The following is a 27,533-nucleotide window of genomic DNA, read 5'->3' as shown; positions in this document are numbered from 1 at the left end:
ACTTTTTCCATTTTAATTATAATATGTCTTGGTGTTGGTCTGTTTAGGTTCATCTTATTTGGGACCCTCTGTGCTTCCTGTACCTAGATATCTGTTTCCTTCTTTAGGTTTGGAAAGGTTTCAGCCATAATTTCTTCAAATACATTTTTGGTTTTTTTGGCCTTGCCATGCAGCTTGTAGGACCTTAAGGTTGGCACGTTTTATATCATCCCATAGACCGCGTATATTGCTTTCATTTTTTTTTTTCATTTGTCTTTCTGTCTTTTGTTCTGATTGGGTGATTTCCATTATTCTATCTTCCAGATCACTTATTCGTTCTTCTACATTATTTAGTCTGCTATTCATTGCTTCTAGATTGGTTTTTATCTTGGTAATTGAACTGTTTTTGATTGGCTCCTCTTTATAGTTTCTAGTTCCTTGTTACAGTGATTCTGCATTTCTATCAATAATCGTTCTTAATTCCTTTAGCATTTTTATTACCTCCTTTTTGAACTCAGGGTCAAGTAGAGTGGAGAGGTCTGTTTCATTGTTTGTTCTTTCAGAGGATTTCTCTTGTTTTTTAATTTATTAAAAAAAATTTTTTTTTATAACTTTAAAAAATTTATTTATTTATTTATTTTTGACTGCATTGGGTCTTCATTGCTGCACACAGGCTTTCTCTAGTTTCAGTGAGTGAGGGCTACTCTTCGTTGCAGTGTGCGGGCTTCTCATTGTGGTGGCTTCTCTTGTTGCTGAGCATGGGCTCTAGGTGCGTGGGCTTCAGTAGTAGTGGCGCGCTGGCTCAGTAATTGCAGTTTATGGGCTCTAGAGTGCAGGCTCAGTAGTTGTGGCGCACGGACTTAGTTGCTCCGCCGCATGTGGGATCTTCCTGGACCAGGGCTCGAACCTGTGTCCCCTGCATTGGCAGGCGGATTCTTAACCACTGGGCCACCAGGGAAGCCCCTCTCTTGTTCTTTTAACTGGGAGCAGTTCCTGTGCTTTTTAAATTTTACTTAAATTTATGTCTCTATAAATTTAGGAGAAACAGTTATCTACTGTGGTCTTGAAGGGCTGGTTTTTATGTGGGAGCATTCCTGAGTAGACGGTATGAGTCCAATAATTTTGGTGCAATGGCTGCTTTTGGTATGGATGCTAGCCACATCTTTCCTCAGAGCGTTATCCCCTTGATAGGGCATGTGATTGGTGTTGTGATGACCAGAGCCTGCACTGGATTTGGGTGGGGCCTCCTCTTTGCTCCATGGAGTCCCATCCCTTTCTTGCCTAGTGCTAGGCTGGTGCTGGGGGCTGGGGTGTTGTGACTGCAGGAATCGAGGTGATTGCGTTGCCACCTGGGACTGGGGCTGCCTCTATGGTAGGGCTCTCCCAGGACCTGTATGCCCCATGTCACAGCCCTGTAGGGGGGTTGGATCTGCTCCCCAGTAGAAGCCCTGAGTGTTGGTTTGATAAGGCTCCATTGTCCTTAAGTGTGTGCTCTGTCCCCAAGGAGGTGAGCACTAAATCAAGTGAGGCCCATATGGTCACAGTGAACCTGTCCACTGCCCACTTAGGCACCCATGGTTCTGCCCAGAACAGTCCAAGGTCCCATCCCTTTCTTGCCTAGTGCTAGGCTGGTGCTGGGGGCTGGGGTGTTGTGACTGCAGGAATCAAGGTGATTGCATTGCCACCTGGGACTGGGGCTGCCTCTATGGTAGGGCTCTCCCAGGACCTGTCTGCCCCAAATCCGGCGCCAAGCTGCTGTGTGAGGTGGGCAGAACTGGAGCCCTTCTGCCGGGAAAGGAACATCTGAGTACTCCTCACGTGTGATTCTCCGATGCTGCCTCTCACCTACTGTGCACACCAACAGAGTCCACTGCTGGAGCCAAGCTCTGCCATGCATGCTGACAATGAGCTCTGGTTTGGCCCAGATCACACCCCAGGCCCTCTGGGCTGTTTCTGCACAGCTAGACAGAGTCCTCTCCCAGGGTCCGTCTCCCTGAGTTTCAGTGCCTAGCCACTGCAAATACTAGCAGCCCCACCCGGCAGGCCTTTCAGGCTGGGAAGTGCAGCGAAGTGGAAGCTGTCAGCACCAGTCTCTCTCCACCCTGATTGCTAGCAAGCCATAGTAAAGGGTTAGGTTAACTGTTGAGGAGGACATTTAGTATCTGAAGAGAGAACTAGTTAAACAGACAGATAAATTTTCTCCTAAATTTTTCAGACTAATCATATAATCATAAAGTGTTAGCTTGGGGGAGCAGAGTCAAGATGTCAGTGTGGGAAGATGCCGAGTTAGGTCTCCCCACATCTAGGGCGCCTGCTGGCTGCTGATGGGGGACTCTGACAGCCAAGGAGATAGGAGGAATCCCCAAGTGAACTGGTAGGACATGGGAGGACTGAGGGGGGAGGAGAAGTGGAGGCCAGATTGGCGCCCCTGAGGCCAGGGAGATCAGGAGAGGCAGGCGGAGGGGCCCTCCAGGAGGATTGGGAGAGGAGCAGAGGGCAATTGCCCACCCACTCGGGCCCGGGGAGCCTGCTGAGCTCCCAGGCCGGTCCCCTGCCCTCCAAGGCCCCCCCCCAACCCTGGCCGTATTGGTCCTGGGGGCATAGGAAGGAGGCAGGGGAGATCAGGAGAGGCAGGTGGGAGGGGCCCGTCAGGACCAGAGGAGCGGGAGAGGAGAGGAAGGCGTTTGTCCCTCTCACTCGAGCCCAGGAAGCCTGCTGTGCTCCCAGGTGAGGTCCCCCACCCTCTCAGACCAGGGGTGGGGGGCACACCTGGGCCCCTTCTGTTCCATTGAGCCTAAGCCCCACCTCCTACAGCCCCCAGGGCCTTTTCCAGCCCTGTGGGTCCTGAGCACTGGCCCCGCCCAATGCCCAAACCTTGCCCTTGCTTAGGCCCTGCCCTCCAGAGCCAAGGCGTTCCCCCCCCCCTTTTTTTTTTCTTTTTTCTTCTTTTCCCTCTTCCCCTCTTTTACTATTGTGGTACTGTTGTACCTTCTGGTTGTTGTTTCATCTATATTTTTATTTTTATATTCTTTCTAACATATCTGTTAGTTTCCTAGTCTAATTTTATTTTTTACTTTGCTATTGTTCTCTTTTTTTTTTTTTTTTTGCCACCCCACGTGGCTTGTGGGATCTTGGTTCACGAGCTGGGGGTTGGGCGACAGCTCCTGCAGTGGGAGCTCTGAGTCCTAACCACTGGATTAACAGAGAACCTCAGACACCTCAGAGAATATTCATTGGAGTGAGGTCTTACGGAGGTCCTCATCTCAGCACCAAGACCCAGCTCTACGCAACAGCCTACAAACTCCAGTGTTGGAAGCCTCAGGCCATACAACCAGTAAGACAGGAACACAATCCCACTCATTAAAAAAAAAAAAAAAAAGAGATGGCAAAAAAAGTCACAGATGAAGGAGCAAGGTAAAAACCTACAAGACCAAATAAATGATGAGGAAATAGGCAATCTACCTGAAAAAGAATTCAGAGTAATGATAGTAAAGATGATCCAGAATCTCAGAAATAGAATGGAGGCACGGATTGAGAAAATACAAGAACTGTTTAACAAAAATCTAGAAGAACTAAAGAACAAACAAACAGAGATGAACAACACAGTAACTGAAATGAAAAATACACTAGAAGGAATCAATAACAGAATACTGAGGCAGAAGAATGAATAAGTGAGCTGGAAGACAAAATGGTGGAAATAACTGCCAAAGAGCAGAATAAAGAAAAAAGAATGAAAAGAATTGAAGACAATCTCAGAGACTTCTGGGATAACACTAAACACACCAACATTCGAATTATAGAGGTCCCAGAAGAAGAAGAGAAAAAGAAAGGGTCTGAGAAAATATTTCAAGAGATTATAGTGGAAAACTTCCCTAACAATGGAAAGGAAATAGTCACCCAAGTCCAGGAAACACAGAGAGTCCCATACAGGATGAACCCTAGGAGAAGCACACCAAGACACATATTAATCAAACTAGCAAAAATTAAATTCAAAGAAAAAATATTAAAGGCAGCAAGGGAAAAACAAAAAGTAACATACAAAGGAATCCCCATAAGGTTATCAGCTGATTTTTCAGCAGAAACTCTACAGGCCAGAGGGAGTGGCAGGATATACTTAAAGTGATGAAAGAGAAAAACCTACAACCAAGATTACTCTACCCAGCAAGGATCTCATTCAGATTCGAAGGAGAAATCAAAAGCTTCTCAGACAAGCAAAAGCTAAGAGAATTCAGCACCACCAAAGAAACTTCTCTAGGCGGGAAACACAAGAGAAGAAAAAGACCCACAAAACCAAACCCAGAACAATTAAGAAAATGGTAATAGGAACATACATATTGATAATAACCTTGAATGTAAATGGATTAAATGCCCCAACCAAAGGACACAGACTGGCTGAATGGATACAAAAACAAGACCCATATATATGCTGTCTGTAAGACACCCACTTCAGACCTAGGGACACATAGAGGCTGAAAGTGATGGGATGGGAAAAGATATTCCATGCAAATGGAAATCAAAAGAAAGCTGGAGTAGCAGTACTCGTATCAGATAAAATAGACTTTAAAATAAAGACTGTTACAAGAGATAAGAAGGGGCACTACATAACAATCAAAGGATCAATCCAAGAAGAAGATATAACAATTGTAAATGTTTAGTCACCCAACATAGGAGCACCTCAATACATGAGACAAATGCTAACAACCATGAAAGGAGAAATCAACAGTAACACAATAATAGGGGACTTTAACATGCTACTTACACCAATGGACAGATCATCCAAACAGAAAATAAATAAGGAAACACAAGCTTTAAATGACACAATAGACCAGATAGATTTAATTGATATCTATAGAATGTTCCAGCCGAAAGTGGCAGAATACACTTTCTTCTCAAATGCTCACAGAACATTCTCCAGGATAGATCACATCTTGGATCACAAATCAAGCCTCCGTAAATTTAAGAAAATTGAAATTGTATCAAGCATCTTTTCTGACCACAACGCTATGAGATTGGAAATCAGTTACAGGAAAAAAACTGTAAAAAACACAAATACATGGAGGCTAAACAACCAAGAGATCAGTGAAGAAGTCAAGGAAGAAATAAAAAAATACATAGAATCAAATGACAACAAAAATACGATGACCCAAAACCTATGGGACTCAGCAAAAGCAGTTCTAAGAAGGAAGTTTATAGCAATTCAGTCTCACCTCAAGGAACAAGAAAAATCTCAAACAATCTAACCCTACACTTAAAACATCTAGAGAAAGAAGAACAAAGAAAACCCAAAGTCAGTAGAAGGAAAGAAATCATAAAGATCAGAGCAGAAATAAATGAAATAGAAATGAAGAAAACAATAGCAAAGATCAATAAAACTAAAATCTAAAATCTTTGAGAAGATAAACAAAATTGATAAACCCTTAGCCAGCCTCATCAAGAAAAAAAGAGAGAGGATGCAAATCAATAAAATTAGAAATGAAAAAGGAGAAATCACAACTGACACTGCAGAAATAGAAAGGATTGTGAGACTACTACAAACAACTATATGCATATAAAATGGACAGCCACGAAGAAATGGACAAATTCTTGGAAAGATACAATTTTCCAAGACTGAACCAGGAAGAATTAGAAAATATAAACTGACCAATCACAAGTAATGAAATTGAAATGGTAATTGAAACTCTTCCAACAAACAAAAGTCCAGGACCAGATGGCTTCACAGGTGAATTCTATCAAACATTTAGAGAAGAGCTAACACCCATCCTTCTCAAACTCTTCCAAAAAATTGCAGAGGGAGAAACACTCCCAAATTCATTCTGCGAAGTCACCATCACCCTGATACCAAAACCAGAAAAAGATATCACAAAAAAAGAAAATTATAGACCAATATCACTGATGAACATAGATGCAAAAATCCTGAGCAAAATACTAGCAAACAGAATCCAACAACACATTAAAAGGATCATACACCATGATCAAGTGGGATTTATCCCAGGGATGCAAGGATTCTTCAATATACGCAAATAAATCAATGTGATACACCACCTTAACAAATTAAGGAATAAAAACCATATGATCATCTCAATAGATGCAGAAAACACTTTTGACAACATTCAACACCCATTTATGATAAAAACTCTCCAGAAAATGAGCATAGAGGGAACCTACCTCAACATAAAAAAGGCCATATATGACAAATCCACAGCAAGCATCATACTCAATGGTGAAAAACTGAAAGCATTTTCACTAAGATCAGGAACAAGACAAGGACGTCCACTTTCGCCACTCTTATTCAACATAGTTTTGGAAGTCCTAGCCACGGCAATCAGAGAAGAAAAAGAAGTAAAAGAATACAAATTAGAAAAGAAGTAGTAAACTGTCACTGCGGATGACATGATACTATACATAGAAAATCCTAAAGATGCCACCAGAAAACTACTAGAAAACAGTATGGAGGTTCCTTAAAAAACTAAAAATAGAACTACCATATGACCCAGCAATCCCACTACTGGGCATATACCCTGAGAAAACCGTAATTCAAAAAGACATGTACCACAATGTTCATTGCAGCACTGTTTACAATAGCCAGGGCATGGAACCAACCAAAATGTCCATCGACAGATGAATGGATAAAGAAGATGTGGCACATATATACAATGGAATGTTACTCAGTCATAAAAAGGAACGAAATTGAGTTATTTGTAGTGAGATGGATGGACCTAGAGTCTGTCATACAGAGTGAAGTAAGTCAGAAAGAGAAAAACAAATATCGTATGCTAACACATATGTATGGAATCCAAAAAAAAAATTGCTACTGGTGAACCTAGTTGCAGGGCAGGAATAAAGATGTAGACATAGAGAATGGACTTGAGGACACGGGGTGAGAGGGGGAAGCCGGGGTGAAGTGAGAGTACCATCGACATATATACACTACCAAATGTAAAATAGATAGCTAGTGGGAAGCAGCAGCATAGCATAGGGAGATCAGCTCGGTGCTCTGTGATGACCTAGAGGGGTGGGATAGGGAGGATGGGAGGGAGGTTCAAGAGGGAGGGGATATGGGGATATGTGTATAGATATAGCTTATTCACTTCGTTATACGGCAGAAACTAACACAGTATTGTGAAGCAATTATACTCCAATAAAGATCTATTAAAAATAAATACATAAATAAATAGTTAGCTTTGGATGGGACTCTGGAGGTCATTTGAAGCAATCTCCCAATAAAAGATACACATAAGGGAACTGAATTCCAGAAAAGTTAGATGTTTTATCTAGAGCTGCTGCTTTTTGGTGACTGTACTACGAATACAAAAATGTAATTTGCTTCCCACTAAATTATGAGTCTGATAGACTAGGAGCTGACAGATTAGAGTACCAGTAGGCACAGACCAATTTGAAATCTTTACTAAGGTAGATTGTGTCTAACTAATAAACTTTATCTTTATGTTTCAGGACTAAAAACTGCAAATTGTGTTGAGAACATGGGTAAGATATGCTCTAGAGTATTATCTCTGTAATGGGAATTTTATCAGTGTTATTTCTCACAGGAATAGGTCAGAGCCACCCCACTGTACTGTCATACTGTCAGCCATTGTCTTCTCTACCTTTTCAGGGGGAGCTACTACCTTTTCAGGGGGAGGGTACCGGAGCCCATCCTAAGCCTATCCCAGCCTTGCCTGTGGCTGTTCTCTCAAGCATTGCATTTACCTTGGGCATGCAGGGACCATGCCACTCTGACCCTAGCCTATCATTACAGGATTTTGACTCCTGAATACCCCTACATGACTCCTATGCACAGAGTTAGACTTGTATTCCTTTGTTTTGACATCTTGGGAAGTAATATTTGGGAGACTGATGAAGGATTCCTTCATCAGGGGAAAGACTTGGGGGACAGAACGGTAATGTGGTCTGTTTCCTCTTCCTCAGGGAAAAATAGAATATAACAAAAATAGGCTGTCTTAGAGGACCATGGAAAAGATTTGGGAAGGTAAACAGGAATTCTAAGAGTATTCAGGAACAACATTATCAAATTAGGCTCAACCGATCTGAACCAAAGTTGACAGGAAATGCCTTGGACTGATGCATGCTTTGGGTGGATCCTTTTGAAGATTTATTTAAATAGTTTGAAAATAAGGGTCCATTTCTAGCTGTCTTCCTGGCTAGTTTTTCTTTGAATTCTTCTTAAAGTAATTAAAATGAATCTATATCCATTTATTTTTGAGACTGAAATTTTATATTTCTCATATTGCCATATTTTGCATGTATCTTGACTGAACCTGACATTCACATCTAAGTATAGTACTATGTAATGAAAACATGTTTGTATTTCAGAATATTTTCAACCCTTCCATGTCTACAACTCTGGTAAGTATGCTCTGTTTTTAAAAATAGTGGATGTTTATTAGCTACACGGATGTTTAATAGCTCTTTCCTGTTCAGCAAATTCAATTCTTAGCTGAAGAAAAAGAGTACTTTGCACATATGAAGGAGTAACCTGGCAGATATGAGGCGGAAAAAAAGAATCCATTCTGGGGAAATTTACCTCCTTGCAAATGAGAGAGTTGGCTCTCTGGAGATCTGATCAATATGGAAACATTCTGGGGAATAAGGCTGGGCGGACCTGAAGAGCTAGGCACTCTGGACAGGTCTGAGGCCTCTTATGTATAGCTCTGTTTTCAGTCATTGAGATTAGCCTGCGTGACACCAAACATCCAGATGAAAGTAGAAAGTTAGTCATTTGCCTTTTTCAAGTAAGGTGACGTTTGGTATCATTTGACTAAAACATCTGGGTGATTAGACACTTTCCCCAGCCCCTAAGTTTCCACTTATGGTGATATGGCCCAAATCACTTCTTTGCATTTAAGTTCCTTGTTATGTATTTGACCCATGTAGCTACAATAAGTTTTTCTTTATTGAAGAGAGAAAAGTATCTGGCCTTTCCTTAAGTATGCAATTTACCTGACGTTTGGAAGATATTTCCTGTCCTTGTGTGAAGCATTTCATGCTTAGTAACACTTCTTATTGGCAGGGCAGCCACGAGTTTTACTGGTCACTTCACAGGGACTTCAGCTAACTCTTCAAGACAGACATTTTTCTAGCTTGTGGAGATCGCTAGGAGACTTACTGTATATAACAGTTTCTCTTAGTAGGAGTGTCCAGAGGAATGTTCCAGCCCAATTAACCAAGGTGCATTTAGACTGTGGCCGACACTTAAATTTAGTAGCGTTAGTTTACTGGATATTATCAAGTGGATCTTTATGGCCATAATTACCTGAAAATAGTTCTGCTCTAACTGTGGTAACTCCCAATTACTTTGTTCTATCATTAAAACTGGTAAGTTTCTTTTTGTAACTTAAGTGAGAAAAACCAGAAACTTGAAGACCCTGGTAAGACATTTTCATAAACTCTAGGGACTTACATTTGTAAGACAGCTTCCTTAAGGGTGGGAGCAGGTGGGCATGGCATGGTAAGGAAAAGTGGGAAGAAGGCAGAACCCACATTAGCTTACTACTTTGGTATATAAGAGACGCTCCTGAGTTCCAGATATCCTTCTTTATAAGGACGACACAGCAGCTCTGTCTGTCTCCTATCTAACAACCATAAGTCATCCCAGCGGAGCAGTTAGAGACATGACATAAGAAACTAGTTCTAGAGAACTTACTATTTTCTGCTTTAGGCTAGCTGTTACATGGATAGAGGAAGGTGTGACTAATTATTCCACAAACTCTGTAACATAGGGTGTTCATCAGGAGCATAACAAATGGCATTTTTTTCTAAACTGAAATGATTTTATATACGTATATATATTCCTGTTCCTAGCAATCTGAGTAACAAATGCTATTAGCTATATCCATTTGATTATTTAGTATATTCCAAAGTATGACTCATTCCCAATTTTTTTTGTCTTTCTTAAAAATGATATTCTTCAAGGGTGCTGGGACAGAAACACTCTCATAAATTACTGGTGAGATTGTAAGTTGGAACTTTTCTGGAGGACAATTTCAATAGTATGCATCACTAGCCTTAAAAATGTCCATACCTTTTAACTTAGCTATAACACTTTAAATATTTGTCCTAAGGAAATAAACATAAAAATTTGTGTACAAAATATGTACAGAAATGCTTATGCAGTGTTATGATAGCCAAAATTTATAAATAACCTTAGTATCCAACAGTTGGGTATTGTTAAATAAGTTATATCCATATTATGAAACACTAACCAATTTAAACCCATGTTTAAACCATGTTTTTGAAAAATATCTAAAGATATGAGAAAGTACTTATAATACAGTGACAATAAAAATAGGATAAAAACAAACTCTACTCAATACTCTGTAATGGCCTATATGGGAAAAAAATCTAAAAAAGAGTGGATATATGTATATATATGTAACAGATTTACTTTGCTGTACACCTGAAACTAACACATTGTAAATCAACTATACTCCAATAAAAATTTTTTAAAAGATAGGATAAAAACAGCATATGGAGTATAATATCAAATTTATTTTAAGATGTCAAAAGGTACAAACTTCCAGTTTTAAGATAAATAAGTACAGGGGATGTAGTGTACAACATGACTATAGTTAACAGCTGTATGGTGTATTTGAAAGCTGTTAAGAGAATAGATGCTAAGAGTTCTCATCACAAGGAAAAAAAAACATTTTTTCCTTTTTTTTTTTTTTGGTATCTGTATGAGATGCAATAAACTTATTGTGGTAATCCTGTCACAATATATGTAACTCCAGTCATTATGCTGTATACCATAAACTTATACAGTGTTTTATGTCAATTATATCTCAATAAAACTGAGAAAAGTAGTAAAAAATGTATATGAGCATGTACATATATATATATATATATTATATATATATATATATATATATAGCAAAGAGACAGGAAATATACCAAAATATTAAGACTGAATAGCTCTGATATCTGGGATTATGAGTAATTTTTAATAATTTCCTATATTTTTCCAAAGTATCTGTAATTATATTACTTATATAATCAAGAAGTTTCATTTTTAAAAATAAATCATGACAAATGTAGGCCAGAGTCTAAAAAAAAATCAACAAGAGATATTTTGCTTAATCTAGGAGAGTGCCTGGGTCACTGGCCATAGTTCTCACAGTAAGTCAGGCACCAGTGGGTTAAATCTCTTTCCCTTTTACCCAAAACTCTAAAAGCTTTGAGAGTGGGTCATCTCTCAAAGCTTTTAGAGTTTTCTACTGTAAATAGCTATGTAAATATAAGGTTAAATTTTCAAGCTTACTGCGTTTATCACTAAACATTTCCTATTCTCATCTTCAGGAATGAAAAGCCAGGAGTCCACAGTCTTACCTGGTGAGTGATCTTTTACTTACTCTCAGAGACTAGCTACAAGGTTAGAAGGAGGCATGAGGACTCCTAGAACTAAGGACATTACTGGACATGGAGAGTTTGAGGAATAAGTTAAGTCAAAACAGAGGGACTCTAGTTATTGAGAGCTTATTATGTTCCATGCAGTAATGTACTGAGCAGTTTTATAATGTATCACCTTTAATCACCACTTACTACAAACCTACAAGGTATTTCTTTTGAGTAAATAAGGAAATGAAGGTCAGAGGGATTAAGCCTGCCCAATCATAGAGCTAGTAACTATAATGACAATAGAGCTAAACCAAGCAGAGTCTTGGACCCAGTACTATTTCATTTAAAAACCGATGTACTAGGACTGACTGCCTTATGAAGATAAGGTTGGCCAGATAATGAAGTTCTTGAAGTCCACCATAAGGAGTTTGGGCTTTGTCCAGTTAGAGAATGAACAGCAATTGAAAGGTGTTTTTGTTGTTACTGTTTTCTTTTTCCTTTTTCGGTGGGGGGTTGAAGATGGGGGAGGTATAGACCAAAGGGAGCATTATTAACATTGCAAGATAGTCGATTAACACTAACCAATATTCATTTCTGTCTTCAGGTATGAAGAGCCAAGAAGCCACCCAAATACCTGGTAAGACAGCTTTATTTACTTTCTTGGCCAAAGTATGAGAAGAGAAGGATCCCCCCGTGTATTAAAGAGAATATGAAGAGTCATGAGATTATTATTCATTAATATTTCCCTTACAGCTGCCTGCTGGTCGTTCTACAAAGATTTAGCTGGGTAGGAGAGTAGAAAAGTACCTTTCCTCCCTAGTGTTCCTGCCTTCCTGGAGCAGGAAAGTTAGCTCTGCTGGGGGCACGGCTGAAGGCAAGGCTGCTGGGCCCTGGATGAATGCAGCCCAGCCTTAGATTCTATAGCTAAAGGTACTCAATAGAAACTTCAACTTCATGCAAAAGCTAACTGCTAGCTTTGGCTAATAACATCTCAGCATCTAGGATCTCCAGGTAACTAAGCATAGTACTCTCCTGGGATAGAGGCAGGCTTAATGAGGCGCCATGGCAGAAGTCTCCTCTGAATTTGGCATGGATTTGCACAGTGAGGGTTCATGTAGCCAGAACTTTCAAGTAAAAAGCCAGAAACTACAGTGCCGTGGGACCTTTGGTGCTTGTATCTCGTGAGTTCATGAGACAAGAAGGAGTTTGGAAAGTGTACTCACAGGAACAAACTGCAGGTCACTGAAAATTTCTTTCTCATTTAGGAATGAAAACTCCAGAACCTTTTTCACTACCTGGTAAGCGATGTTAGGCATGCTGGAGAGGAAGCTGCCAATCTGGGGAGTATAGATATAATTGTCACCATTAGATACGCAAGGAAGGCTAAGTACTTTGCACAGCAAGATCACGTGAGTGAGTGAAGGACCCAGGTGTCTTACCTTATGGCCAAGCACCTGTTTCTTAAAACCTGTGGTTCCTCTAGTGTTTTTCCAGTATATTTATCATGACACATTTAACCTGCCTTCAAGATATAACCACGAAAGCAGGTATTTAAAAAGTATGAGGCTGTTGCTGAGCGCGGGGCCTTGAGTTTCTGTGGCCAGAGAAACTGAACAGTGTGACTCCTGTCAAGTCAAAAGGGCCTCAGAACTCACGCTTACAGGGGAGGAAAAAAATGAAAAGGCCCTCAAACTTAATTTTTTCCCTGAGACAAGGAGAAGTTAAAAAAAAAAGGTGGACATTGTCTAATATTTTACCAGAAAGCTATGGACAGTAGTAACACTTCTCTAGGCCTCAGAATTGTCATCTTTCAAAGGTGGCTAACACATGTCATGTTACCTTGCAGGGATATCTGTAAGGACTATAAAAACACAAAATCTCAGGGCGCAAACCCCTATCTGATGGTTCAGTCCTGCTTCCGAGTTCATGTAGTGTTTTGGAAATAATTTGCGTTAGGTTTTGTGATTATGGAATGATCATCGGTTAAGGAAATTAGATTGTTGGCATCTGCTAAACGACATCCATCCGCACAGTACCGAGCTTTGCCTCGCATTGCTGCCTTTGGAGATTGTGTGCTGTGTACAGAAACAACCATTCCCAGTTCATGATCTAAAGCACTGACAGACCCAGAGAGAGAGGTTCCGGCAATACCTTTATATTCACCCAGATTTGAACTGTTGGGCTTATTTGGCCGCGACTTTGAAGTGAACCTCTAATGACGCTGATGACACACTGTGTGTGTCTACATCTCTTCAGCTCGCTGGAGCTGAGTTTGCACAGTACTCTGGCTGGCACCTTACTAGGCGCCCCGGTTGCCTGAAAGGCAGCTGCGGAGCAGCATGTGGAGGATGGACACGGTCTGTGTGGACAGACAGACCCAGCTTCATGAAGTCTCTCCTCTGCCATTTTCCTCCGGCTAACTTTGTGTAGAGGTAACTTTATTTCACTTTTCTGCACCTCTGCTCCCACATCTGTAAAATGAAGAAAATTTCTGTCTTGCAAGACTGATTAAAATCCTAATGAGATAAAAGTACTGGCAAAACGAATGGTGCCTTAAAATAGTAGTAAATGGTAGATGCCTTTATTATTATCTGAAAATCTTTTTTTCATTTAGGAATAAAAATGTTACAACCGGGTGAAAAACCTGGTAATAAATTCTTTACTGGGGGTGGGGGCACCATGGGGTTCTGAGTCCTTTACCATAATCGTTCAGTTAGCTCCATCTTAAGGGGGATGGGGAGGGGACACTTGAGCTGTACAGCTTCTGACACCCCAGGCTGCAAGCCAGAGGGGGAAATGTTGAGAACTCCTTTCAGTGTGTGCAGCAGACTGCTATTTCGGCTGCCCGGGTCAGGCAGAGAAAAAGGCAGTTGACGTGAAACTGGGACAGTTGGCTTCCCGCTGCGCCTGTCTATTCCGGAATGGGACAGGAGGCTTCCCAGGGTGCGCAGGCTGCCGTGAGAGAATCTGTAGTCACAGGAATAGCATCATCAAAGAGGTGTGTGTGAGACCCGTACAGTGTGGGACCATCCATTCTGCGCTCCTTAACTACACTCTCCATGTCCTCCAACAAATAGGCCACTCAGTTTTGCCGGGACTGTTTTGTATTGTGCCCTCTCCTAGAAAGCTGTGTGTACTGCAGGCTTTTTAAAAAGTGGTGTCAAAACATTTACACAGGATCTCATAGAATCCAATAAAAGAAATATTGTTATCACCGTTTCAGAGATGGAAACATGGAATATAGGAAGTTAAGGGACCTGTCAAAGGCTAGAATGAGACAGTCAAGACCCAAACTTTTCAAGTTTTGTTCATTTTCTGTCACATGACACTTGTCTTCCAGCTAGATGTAGTTCTAGAAAATACTCCTCTAACCTGGGATCCTAGAACTGGCATTTGGCTTCACAGCTGTCAGAATATGGCAATATTGTAATATTTCAAGGTTAACACACTTGGAGTTAGAATAGCATAGTAAGTAAGAGCAGAGGGTTTGAAAGCAGGCATTGCTACCACTGATTACCTCTGTGATTTTATGCAAGTTTTGGGGAACCTCTGTATAATATGGGTAACTCTACTACCTACTAGGAGTGTAACAAGTAAAGGTAATAATGTACATAAAGCATTTGGTCAATGCGTGACACACAGTAAGCATTCAATAAATGATTAGTGTTATGGTTGTGCTTGGGAATCTGAGTTCAATATGTAGAAAAAAGACTTTTCTGTAAACAAAGTTTAACCTTTCTTTTAATGGAAACACACACATGGTAAAAAATTTCAAAGCATGCAAATGTGTAAACACTGAACCCTTCCCCCAGTCCCACCTATACCTCTAAAACTAGTGCCCTGCCCCTCAGTCCCACCTATACCTCTAAAACTAGTGCCCTGCCCCTCAGTCCCACATGCAGAGATAACCAAGTTAGCTTAATCATTTAATCAGATTTTTCTCTTTGGGATAAACCTGTGTACAATGCAGTTAACTCAAAATCTGTTTGTATTTTAGAAGACAAAAGTCAAGATATCGACAGTCCTAGTAAGAAATATCTCATTTCCTTAGTTGATAAATATCTGTTTCTGCAATATAGAAAAACTGAGAAATTTATTTTCTCTTAATAAAAGGAACAAAATCTCGAGTTTAAAGCATCATAACAGAATATAATGTCATATCCAAATGCTTGTATGTGCAAATGGGGGGGGGGGTCAACTTGATTTTGCTTCTTAAGCACTCATTTTCAACTGTGTATATAGACTGTACTTTTTCGAGCAATGGTTCTCAACCCTGCAACCCAATTCTCTCTTTTTAGAACAAATATTTTATAAAGGTATCCTGAAATAAGATTCATAAATAAGTCCCACTTGCACCATAAAAAAATCAATATAATGTCCTAACTATATAACAAAATTATATACATTTCAATATGTAAATGCCTCGATTGTTCTAGAAGACGTCATGAAGTAGTCAGATTGTATTTACTTACACAGAGAAATCTGGATTTAAGAGAGGACTGGAAGCTATTCTATACAAATATAAGAAAATGAAAGTGAAGAAATACCATGGGCACTAGAAGCCAATATTTATTAAAACTATCCAAAAATATTTTGCTTATATGTAAAACTTAGGTTCTGGGTTTGAGCATTATAAATAGGTTTTTAACATATATATATATGTCTAGCAGTGCATTTGAAATTTATGTGCAAGTGGGTCGATTTTTCCTTGTGCAAGACTGTCGAGAGCACTGCAGGATACTAGCCCTCTACTTCCACCCCAGTGCTGTGACAATCAAAAATATACCCTGACAAATTTCCAAACTGCCTTAGGGGGCAATACAGCCCCCTTGAGAACCACTGCTCTCTAGTAACAGACTAATGCATGAGTGCATCTGCTTGTCCATTTCCCCCACCTGTATACATATAACTGCACGTTTATAATTATAGCAAGTAAATTTATGAGTTGAAGGTTTTTTATAACATTTACTAGCTATTTCTTTTGATTTCACTTATGTGAGTGGTGATCCCATTTGGATATTTCCAATCAGTCTTCCCTTGTACAGTCTAAACCAAAACACAGCCAGAAGTCAGATATCTGAGTTAAGGGCAGTGTGAAACAGACCATCCTGAGATGGCTGGACTCCACTGTCCCTCTCTCCACTAGTTCAGGTGAAAGGGAAGCAGTTTTCTCCAGAGCAGTGTTTTATGTATAGAGGGAAAAAAATTTTTTTTATCAGCTTGCAGGGCTGTTTAAAAAATGCAATTTTTTTTTACACTGTAAAATATTTTACACTGTAAAATATTATACTGTATATTGGTAGAATATGCATATGAAATATACTACCTCGAAATAGAAAAGACACAGAATTAAACTTTATCTTGCATATACAGAAAACGAAAATTTTAAATTGCCAAGAAATTCTAGAGAACTTGAACAAAAAATTACCTTGTCTACAAAGATAATAAAAAGCCTGTGAAATCCTAGATAAAACCTAGATCAGCACACCCTGATGATACATATGAAAATATAGCCCCATATCTGTAATGAACTATATTTAAAGTTGTCCTGGTTAGAATTACTTCATGTAAGTTTCTAACTCAACCTGAATGTTCACATATTCAGGATATACGGTGTAGGTGGATGAAACTTGATACTAAAAATAACATGTGTCAATGACTATGTGTTCTCATTAACAGCTCCAGCTCCAGCTCCAGCTCCAGCTCCAGGTCCCAAAACCCATACCTCTGCATCTTCTGGCAAAATGCTCCTTCCACCGTTTGGGACGTTCATCATTTTAATCAGTGTTTCTGCTATAAATCTCTGTCGCTCTGTAGTCTGATACATTCTTTTTAATTTTTTTTGGGGGGGGGGGCGCGTGCTGATTTATTTATTTATTAGACTCGAGTGCTTTAGTACAGAACGGTACAGAGATGTTTGTGCTTCAGTACTTTCAAACACTGAGATTCTGCTAATTTCAAGGTAAGCAAGTTTCAAGACAGACTAGCTTTTTGATACATTCTTTATTACTTGAAATATGCTACAGGCATCCCACAGAAATCATCAAAAGGAATGATGTATTTTTCACTTGTTGGCCAAAGTCATTTGATAAAATGAGAATTACATATTTGTTAATGTAATTAGCAAATTCAGGTAGCTGACCCAGATGTCATAGAATTCATTTTTCACTTATTTCTATATTAATCTTACGATTGCAAAAAACTGTATACTTTTGATTTAATTCAATAAAAGACAAATTATTAGCTATAATTTCAGTAGAATTGCTAGATATTAAAATGTCAGTAATGCTAGTGGTTAACATGAATTTAATTCCTAATTAGAATTTAGAGGTGTTCTACTTATCTTTAAAGGATCAAACTTTGACTTCAAATAGTGTATTCTTTCAATCTCTTCATTTTCCTTCTATATATGAACACCTTATATTTTTATAACCACAACAGTTTACCAAGTATTATTTCACATACGTAGTCCCTAACTTGAACCTCATGTTAACCCAGGAAGGCAGACAGTACTGAATGAATATGTGGGCTCAATAAGCAAGGGGAATGAGTACAGTACAGTAGTCTTTTCCCCCAGGTATTGTGCTGGTTGAATACTAATTGATTTAGGCATGGGCTCTGGTAACTGACACTTGTTTACACTGCCAGTGTTTCAAAAAAGGACTTAAGGCCCCTTTCAGAGATTCAGAAAAACTACATGAAATCTAAACTAGGTGTTTGTTAGGGGTTCAGTGTGCTTTAATTCTACCATTTACCTCTCTTCATGTTCAGAATTTTGAGTGGACTTACTTACCACAAGAACCATTAGCCAGTTCACAGAACGTCTATAAATTGTGCTGGAGAACACAACTTAGTCCAGAGGCCAAAGTTGGTCTTTTCTTCTCATTTCCTCCCAAATCTAGAACTTGGTTATCAGTTGCTTGGAACACAGCTCAGGTACAGACCAAGTCCAGTTATCTAACCAGCTACATGAACAAGGACCACAGGCCTTGCCTTAAATGTGTAGTCACCAGCAGGATCAAAACTTAGGAGGCTAACTGGGCCTGTCTTTAAAAGGCAGACCCCCGAGCCCTACCTAGGGCTTGTGAAATTAGAAACCTAACAATATGAGAGGACGAGAAATGAAAGGCTAGAGAAGTAAGCATGGTATGTATGATTAGCCATCTGTCCAACAGAGAATGTGGCTCAATGAGTAACAACAGTTCTCATCTATTAGATCACCAGCTCTTCCTACAGTAAGAGGGTGTGCACAGGGCGAATGTGCTCTTCCACATTTGGCTACATGGATGAGAAAGATGAGCGGTGTTATAAGAAACAGCCCCGTGAGCCTTGTTTGTGTCTCCTACACAACCGTTAGCTAGCTGGTCTGCATCGTGACAGATTCCTTCAGTGGGCTCTCAGAGCGAGGCCTCTGGATAATACCGTGCACCACACCCCTCGCCATCCTCATAATACACACGGTGGCACGGTTCATGGGGCTGTTTCTTTGAACACCTCTCATCATCATAAGACAAAGCATTACGCAGAAATGCAGAGTTAAAGCATTCCAAGAGGGGCCAACGTGATGCAGCCCAGGTGTGCAGTTTGTAGTCAGAAAAATTGTTTAAAATTATCTAGTTGTTAAAGAAAGAATCACTATTGCACATTATCAATCATGTCTAATTCAGATTTTCCAGTGTTTTCAGGTACTAATGATGTATTAGAGAATTCTTTATCCTGGATGATACAGGAAGTAATTTTTATTTGCTGTACCCTAGTCAAAGTATATCAGTATTGATATACTTTCCTTAGGAGGGTAAAGTCAGACTTAAGTCCAGGTTAAAACTGAAATTCTTGAGCTGTGATTATGATTTAATATTTGTGTGGACATGAATGGTCATTCTCCCGGAGCCAAATAAACAAAGCACCAGACAGAATTATATAAAAAGTAATTATAATCAAGAATTTATTTATAACTTTTCATCTTTTTTAGAAATAAAGAGGTTTAAAAAAAAGTTGTAAAAACGATAAAATGTAATTTTGTTATATCCTAATTGCTTAGGTGTGTTCTGTAAATTCCAAATAAGTAAAATAATATAAAAATATATTTTCAAATCTTTATAGAATGAAAAGAAAACCACATTAATCATTAAATACTCTTGGATTTTCTTTACTCCTCCCACAGATGAATTCACAAATATAAAAACTGACATACATTTACATTCTGAAGTACAAATCTCCAACAGCCAAGTAATTATACAGTTTGTTCTGTGCAAAAAGTAGACATTTCCTATTTACTTGCTATGGAGAGCAGAATACAGGCTCAATGGAGAATAATCATTAAACACTGATTATTTTTAAGAAGAGTGCTGTTGTAAAAATATACAATAGGAAATATTTTTGGTAATTATGTACTTCTTTTTTAAAGTAATTACAGCTTTTAGATGTAAATCTTTCAAAGGCTATCTCTGAAGAGCAGTGAAGTGACAGTTATTTCAGATTTGATGAACAATAATTTGTCAGGAACCTTCTCAAAAACCAAGTCAGGAGAGAGGATTGTTTTCTTTCTTTTCCCCTCCACGTGGTCAGTTCCATTCTTAAGGAAGGCCTGATATAACAAGAAAATGTATTTCACAAACCTTTAACACAAGTTTGTGAACTGTCAACTGAAGGCACCACCTCTGATGTGGATGGTTTCATTCAATCCATGTTCTACCAACTTGATATCTTCTAAGTCATCTTTTATGATGCTAATCAAGTGGCTAAGGCCTTCCTGTTGTTGTTTCAAATGCTAGAAGGAATTTAAAAAATATCAATGTATTTATTAAACTGCACGCTACTCACAGGAAAAAGGCTATTTTCACTATTTTACCAGCAACACAGCACTTAGTGGCTGCTCTCATTATCTGCATATTTAAACATTTGTACTATATCTTTTGCTTAACACTTTTAAATACAGTAAAATACTACTGTGAAAAGCAATAAAATCAAATATACAATGAACAATATCTGTAACAGAAATTTTACAAAAGATGCAGAGTTTTAAAGGTTCCTTTTATCAACCTTTGATAAAAAACAAAGGTATGTTAAAACAATGCAAGAAGGTACTCAAATATAGATGACTAGCAAAATAATCATTCTGAAAACTGAGGATTTCCATGTTTTAAAGTACAAAGTATAAACTGATGATAATGGTGATAACTACAATTGCTAGCATTTTAAAGAGTCCTTCCCAGATGTTAAGGCAGCTTGAAGAGTTTCATGGGTATTAACTCATTTAAAATCCCTTTGAGCACACACTTTGGGGGTACCATTATTACCTCTTCTCTACAGATAAAGAAACTGAGATACAGGTGATGAGCCATGATGCTTCAATTCCAAAACAATATACTGCTTTTCATCGTTTTAGGTAGGTGTTTATATTATTCCCAATTTTACTGCATACATAAACTCTTTTATATAGTTCTTTATTCTAACATGCTGGAATCTTTCTCAGTTAATTTTATTGTAAATATGAATATCATCAAGTGTATGTATACTTTCCGAGAACCCAGGAGCCAAACTAGTTTTTAGTTGCATATAACGGCAATATCCATTCTAAAGCACGTAATAAAATCAGATTTGCTGATGACATTTATAACTATCTAATATCCTCAGGTCATACCAACCTGCCACGCCAATTAATCCTACCTAATATGTTCCACAAAGTTTACCATCTTAATATATTTTTTTAGACACAGTTAATGGTTGGATAACTTTTATTAAACCAATCTATATTTATACTAATGAAACTAAGCTAGAGCAGTACGTCCCAACTTCTTCATTGAAAATGAGCCTTAGACAAGTGGTTGGAGGTTTTGGCTACCCCAGCCTACACCCAGGTCCCCTGAGGGCTGACAGGATCAGTAACTCTACATACTTATAATTGATATGTGGCATCATATGAGTTGGGAATATGTGACATAGAGCAGTTACTTCTGAAACTTTAACTGTGCATACAAATCACTCTGTGATCTTGAAAAATGCAGCTTCAGGAGGTCTGGCGTACGGCCTGAGCGTCTGCATTTCTAACGACCCCCCAGGTGCTGCTGCCGCCCACACACAGCAGCAGGGTCTAGGGCACTTCGGTTGTCTGTATTACCTCTGAATTCATCGATTTGGGGGACAGGGGAAGAGAACGGTAACTTTTTTTTGGTGGGAAAATATACATAACATGTCCATTTTAACCATTTTATGTCCAGTCCAGTAACACTGAGTAAATCATGTTGTGCAACAATCACTACCATCTATCTGTAGAACGTTTTCATCATCTCAAACTGAAATTCTGTACCCATTAAACACTAGCTCCCCATTCCCCTTCCCCTCAGCCCCTGGCAACTACCATTCTATGGTAGTCTCTATGAATTGGACTACTCTAGGTACCCCCTATAAGTGGAATCATACAACTTTTGTCCTTTTACACTGGCTTATTTCACATAATGTAGTGTGTGCATGTGAGAATCTCCTTCCTTTTTAAGGCTAATATTCCATTGTATATATACCATATTTTGTTTATTCATCCATCTATGGACACTTGGATTGCTTCCACTTTGGCTACTGTGAATAACGCTTCTATGAACCTGGCTATACAAATAATCTGTTTGAGTCCCTACTTTCAATTCTTTTCAGTATGCACCCAGAAGCAGAATTACTGGACTATATTGTAATTCTATGTTTAATATTTTGAGGAACCATTTTTCACAGTGGCTGCACGCACCATTTTTACACTGCCGCTAGCTATGCACAAGGGTTCCATTTTCTTCACATCCTCTAAACCCTTGTTATTTTGTTTTGTTTTTGTTTTTGTTTTTGTTTTTTGGATAATAGCCATCCTAAGGGATGTAAAGTGGTGAATTCACCTTTTTAAAAGGTGACTCTAGTGCAACACTTACCTGCTTGATTTCTCGTAACAGATCTGCATCTATGTAATACCTTTCTTCAGATTTGACTGCTCCAAAATGATTCTGCATCCTGATTTGGGACATCAGTTCATTCAGTCGGCCCTAGAAATAATACAGAGTTGAGGGACTTCCCTGGTGTCATGGTGGATAGGACTCGGCACTCCCAATGCAGGGGGCCTGGGTTCGATCCCTGGTCAGGGAACTAGATCCCACATGCATGCCACAACTAAGAGTTTGCATGCCACAACTAAGGAGCCAGCAAGCCGCAACTAAGGAGCCCGCCTGCCACAACTAAGACCCGGCACAACCAAATAAATAAATAAATAAATAAAAATACTGAGTTGCATTACAACTGCTCACAACAGCAACCATTTCTAAAAGAGAATGTTTTATTTTTAAAAGGATAGGTACTACTCTAATTAAAGGTGTCAATTCTCCCTCTGTACATTATTTGAAACACTAATACAAGGCCAAAACATCATGATTAAGAGTCTACTTTAGAAAGGAAGTTTTGATTAAAGAGAACAAATACTTAATAAAAAACAAGTATACAAAATTCCTCTTTTTGAAGACCAAGTAACATTTCTCTGCAGATCCACCTGAAACAAATTCTAGCTTTATGGTCTTACAAGTGCTTACCTTAAACTGAGTAGGGGCATTTAGTTCACACTGAATTGTATCTAGCTGAACTCGCAGCTGCTCTTCATCAGCCTGGATGGCATACCCGCTCTTCCTCTGAATTTCCTGTTTGATTAGGACCTATACGAAGAAAACCCACCAATAACGACAGAATCATCTCTTTTCACTTATGCAAGTAATTTTATTACACGTCAACTGTTGAAAGAAATTAGCTGAATACACTAACAATAGTTAGAATCATTAACAGTTCAAGACTTGAATTATGTTTGCCCATTTTTATTAGGCAAGTTACATTAATTTGTTACTTTTAATGACTACATAATTTTCATGCATTATTAATCAATAAACTCAAGTATTCTTATGTTGAGGGGCATGTATTTTATTTCTAGTTTTGACACTATGAACAATGCTGTAATAAACATTTTTGTATATGTATCTTTATTTACTGGTATAGACCCCCAGGAATGAGATTGCTGGGTTTAGAAGTGTGTGTGTTCAATCTTTAGAAGCTGCTAGATTGCTTTCCCAAAGATCCTCCTGATGAGTATTAAAGAGATCACACAAATTTTTTTAAAAACCTGCATTCCCTTGAATGTGTTTGTTTTTTTTTGGCCGCGCCACTTGGCCTGTGGGATCGGCTAGCAGGATCTTAGTTCCCTGACCAGGGATCAAACCTGGGGCCCCTGCAGTGGAAGCGCAGAGTCATAATCACTGGACCACCAGGGAATTCCCCCTTTGAATGTTAAAGGACCGTCTTTTAAGGGTTAAGAACTACTTTGCATCTCTTCTTCTGTGAACTGCCTTTATACATTCTTTGCCCGTATTTCACTTGGGGTTTTTTAGGTCAAATTATAGGATCTCTGTATAATACAAACACTACAACTGAAATCAGTGCTGTTTGCAAATTCAAATTTTTCTTTTTCTGAAATCACTTGACTATTGACAAATGGCTTCTGTTACCTTTCACTATACAAAATTTTCTAATTCTTACATAGTCAATTTTGTTTTACAGTTTCTGGCTTTCTAGCTAAAAGTCTCTCCAGTCCCTAGGCTGTACATGCAGCCTCATTAATTTCTTAGAGTTAAGTCTTTAATACACCTTATTTTTGTATATGGTGTGATACAGTGGTCTAATTTTATTTTCCAGATGGATAGCCAATTACTCTAGCATTACTTATTAAATAAACCTACGGAACTGAAATACCACCTTTGTCATATGAAGATACATGTGCATCTATTTCTGGACTGTCCATTCTTTTCTGTGGGTCTTTATATCCAATCCTACACCAATCCCATATTGATTTGATTACAAGAGCTTTAAATAGGTTCTAAAACTTGATAAGGCAAGTCCCCTTCACTATCTTTTTTGTTCCCCCCAGAAGCTATTCTCAAAACAGTTATCTTTATTTATGAACTGAAAGATTTTAATCAATTTTTTTAAAGTTGTAATTCATTTTAAAATTTTATAAAGTAGATATTGTCTTCTCATCTAAGAATATGGTTTATCTGTCTATTTGTGAAAACCTTAATTCAGATTGTATATTTTCCTCAAATTTATTCCTAAGTATTTTACAGTTTTTTCATAATAGTGAATGAAATATTTTCCTATTTCCATTAATAGTATAAAGAAACACTGATTTTTGTACATTTACCTCATATTGAGCCATCTTGCCACATTAATTCTATAGTTTATTTCCTTGGGTTTTCTAGATGTACAATCATGTCATCAGCAAAACAAGATGATTTCTTTTCAGTGTCTATACTAGTTAACTACCGTGCTCATTACATTTATGAAGACTTGTATATTTTCCATGTGTTGCTATGATAAATTATGTTGATAGATATCCTGTTATAAAACCAACCCTCCATTCCTGAAATAAACCTTACTCAAAGTATATTCCTTTAGAATTTGACAAATAGCTGGATTCTCTTTACTTATATTTCATTTAGAATTTCTGTACTTGTTTTCTTTGGTCAGATTTATTGAGGTATAATCCACATACAACAAAATTGACCCTTTTTAGGTGGACAGTTCTATGTATTTGGACAAACACAAGTTACCATCACCACAGTCAAGATACAGAACATTTCCATCACCCCAAAAAGTTCCCTCCTGCCTCCTGGAGTCTCCTCTCCCTTACCTCCTGTTCCTAGCAACTACTGATCTATTACCCACCTCTAGTTGTACTTTTGCATGAATCATATAAATGGAATCATACCATATGTAGCCTTTCAGTCTGGCTTCTTTTGCTTAGCATAATTTGCATCTCTACTAGAATGATCTGTTTATAAATTTTTGTTTTGGGGTACTAAAAACAGAGATGTAAAATGCTGCCACTGCTCTGAGAAACAATTTGGTAGTTCTTCAAAAAGCTGAACATGAGTTACCACATAACCAAGCAATTTCCATCCTAGGTTTATGTATCCAAGAGAAACAAGAGCATACATCCACACAAACACTTGTACACAAGCGTTAATAGCAACATTATTCATACTAGCCAAAAAGTGGAAACAACCAAAATGTTTATCAATTGATGAATAAATTAAAATGTTGTATAGTCATACAATGAAATATTATTCATCAATAAAAAGGAATGAAGTGCTGTTACATGCTACAACATAAATGAACCTTTAAAATATTATGCTATGTGAAAGAAAGCCAGTCAAAAAATACCACATAACATATGATTTCATTTATATGAAGTGTCCAAAAGAGGCAAATCCATACAAACAGAAAGTGGTTGCCTAGGGCTGGGGGGGTTTGGGATGAAATGGGGAGTTGCTGCTAATGGGTATGGAGTTTGTTTTTAGAGTGATGAAAATGTTCTAAAACTGACTGTGATGATGGTTGTACAAAATGGTGCATATACTAAAAATCATTGAATTACATTAAATAGGTGAATTGTATGGTCTGTGAATTATATCTCAATGAAACTGTGTAAAAAAATCTATATTTTTCATTTTGTCTGAAAATAAAGTAACTTTGGAATTAGCTCTTTAATGGTTAGACAAAATTCAGCAATGAAACTATCTGACCTTGGTGCTTTTTCCATGGTTGATCTTTAATAACTTTCCCAATTGCTTCTATGGTATTTGTCTATTTAAGATTTTTCTCTGTAGATCAATTTTGCTAGAAAATCATGCTTTCTCTAACTTCTCAGTTTACTGCTGTGAATTCCATTGCAGTATTTTCTTATTCTCTTGTGTATATCTGTGGTAATGTCTCCTTTCTCACTTCTAATTTTTCTTTACCTTCTTCAGGCTCATGAGATGAGTCTTTTTTTCCTTCTTAAGACTCATGTTTCGCCATTTTAATGGTCTTTTTTTCCCCTTAAATTATTTATTTATTTATTTATTTGGCTGCACCGGGTCTTAGTTGCAGCGTGCAGTATCTTTTAGTTGCAGCATGTGGGATCTTTTAGTTGCAGCGTGCAGGATCTTTAGTTGCAGCATGCGAACCCGTAGCTGCAGCATATGGGATATAGTTCCCTGACCAGGGATCAAACCCTGGCACCCTGCATTGGGAGCATGGAAGTCTTAGCCACTGGGCCACCAGGGAAGTCCCTTAATGGTCTTTTCAAAGAAACAGCTTTTCCATTTAATCTATTATGATTAATTTTTTTTGTTTTACTTATTTCACTTTTATTTCTCTCTTATTGGTTTCTGTTGGCTTATTGATAGTATTTTTCTAACTTAAGATCAGTACTAAGTTCTTTACTTTTTGCATTTGTACTTTTAAAAAATGAAGATTTTTTTAAGGTTATAAATTGTCCTCTGAGTACAGCTTTTGCTGTATCCCACTGATTCTGCTATATAATGTTTATTTTCATAATTTCAACTTTTGTTGCTATTCATTCTTTTACTTCCTCTTGTTAATTTGCAAGTTCTGTTGTTGTTTTTCATTCATTAACAGTTACTCTCCCTTTTCTAGCACTCAAAATCAAAACTGTATTTTTCTACTATTTTTATAAAAACCAGATATGAATGATCTGATGCATACTTTTCTTGTACCAAGATGATTTTTTTTTTCACTGCTTTCCCCCCACCCTCTCAATAAAATGCTAATTTTAAGATATTTTCACGTTCTTCACCCAGTCCCGTAAGATCTCTCCTCCAACTTCCAGGTTTTAATGAGAAAGTTTGGTACTTTCAGTTTCAGACTATTATTGTTATTTCCTTTTAGTCTGTTTTTTTCTATTGCAAAAATCCATATTTAGCATTTCCATCATGTATACAGTCTTATAAATGTTGGAAAAAAGTCCAAATTACTACCTGTAAGGTTCTATGGGAAAGGTCCATGAGTTTCCTCTTGTATTGTGCAATTTTGGCCATAGTTGTAGTTTGATTCTTCTGTAATTCACCAATATCTTCAGATATGATCTGTTTTTTTAAAAAAAAAATTTTTTTTAAGGTAAATCAAATATAGGTATCACAACTATTTATCAGGGTTACCTATATGCAAAAAATGAACCTAAGAGTCATCTTTCAAAATATAAACTCTTTCCCTTTAAATCTCCTTTTATATTTATTCCCCTTTTGTACATCTAAAAATTAAAAAGTACCATTCAAAAATTTCTTTAGAGCTCCAGAAAATTTAGTGACGAGGCAAAGTGTATAGAAAAATAATATACTTCAGAAATAATT

General features: G+C 38.1%; 2 protein-coding genes across 5 annotated transcripts in view; one reads left to right on the top strand and one right to left on the bottom strand.

Moving 5' to 3' along the window:
• The window catches only part of ART3 (ADP-ribosyltransferase 3 (inactive)), a 37,449-nt gene extending 19,868 nt beyond the window's left edge, over positions 1 to 17,581 (top strand). The window contains exons 4-11 of one of the 4 annotated variants that reach the window (XR_005019966.1): positions 7,432 to 7,464; positions 8,311 to 8,343; positions 11,293 to 11,325; positions 11,936 to 11,968; positions 12,597 to 12,629; positions 14,252 to 14,329; positions 15,329 to 15,358; positions 17,011 to 17,071. Coding sequence is in view for 3 of the 4 variants with exons in the window: in XM_036852843.1 (XP_036708738.1) it covers positions 7,432 to 7,464; positions 8,311 to 8,343; positions 11,293 to 11,325; positions 11,936 to 11,968; positions 12,597 to 12,629; positions 15,329 to 15,358; positions 17,011 to 17,153 (338 nt within the window). In the remaining variant the exon portion in view is untranslated. Of the gene's footprint in view, positions 1 to 7,431; positions 7,465 to 8,310; positions 8,344 to 11,292; positions 11,326 to 11,935; positions 11,969 to 12,596; positions 12,630 to 14,251; positions 14,330 to 15,328; positions 15,359 to 17,010 lie in introns of all 4 variants that reach the window. The other 3 variants (XM_036852845.1, XM_036852844.1, XM_036852843.1) reach the window with 3 other exon arrangements.
• Positions 17,582 to 19,247: 1,666 nt separating this feature from the next.
• NUP54 (nucleoporin 54) overlaps positions 19,248 to 27,533 on the bottom strand; it is a 30,125-nt gene continuing 21,839 nt past the window's right edge. Inside the window, exons 9-12 of the mRNA XM_036852842.1 lie at positions 27,162 to 27,269; positions 22,890 to 23,009; positions 22,242 to 22,352; positions 19,248 to 20,101 (exon numbers count right to left, since the gene is read on the bottom strand). Coding sequence (XP_036708737.1) covers positions 19,973 to 20,101; positions 22,242 to 22,352; positions 22,890 to 23,009; positions 27,162 to 27,269 — 468 coding nt within the window. The 3' untranslated portion in view covers positions 19,248 to 19,972. The remainder of the gene's footprint in view (positions 20,102 to 22,241; positions 22,353 to 22,889; positions 23,010 to 27,161; positions 27,270 to 27,533) is intronic.

The sequence above is a fragment of the Balaenoptera musculus genome, chromosome 5 (genome assembly GCF_009873245.2).
Source record: "Balaenoptera musculus isolate JJ_BM4_2016_0621 chromosome 5, mBalMus1.pri.v3, whole genome shotgun sequence".
In the NCBI taxonomy this organism is placed as follows: Eukaryota; Metazoa; Chordata; class Mammalia; order Artiodactyla; family Balaenopteridae; genus Balaenoptera; species Balaenoptera musculus.
This window is presented reverse-complemented; position numbering and strand designations above follow the sequence as displayed.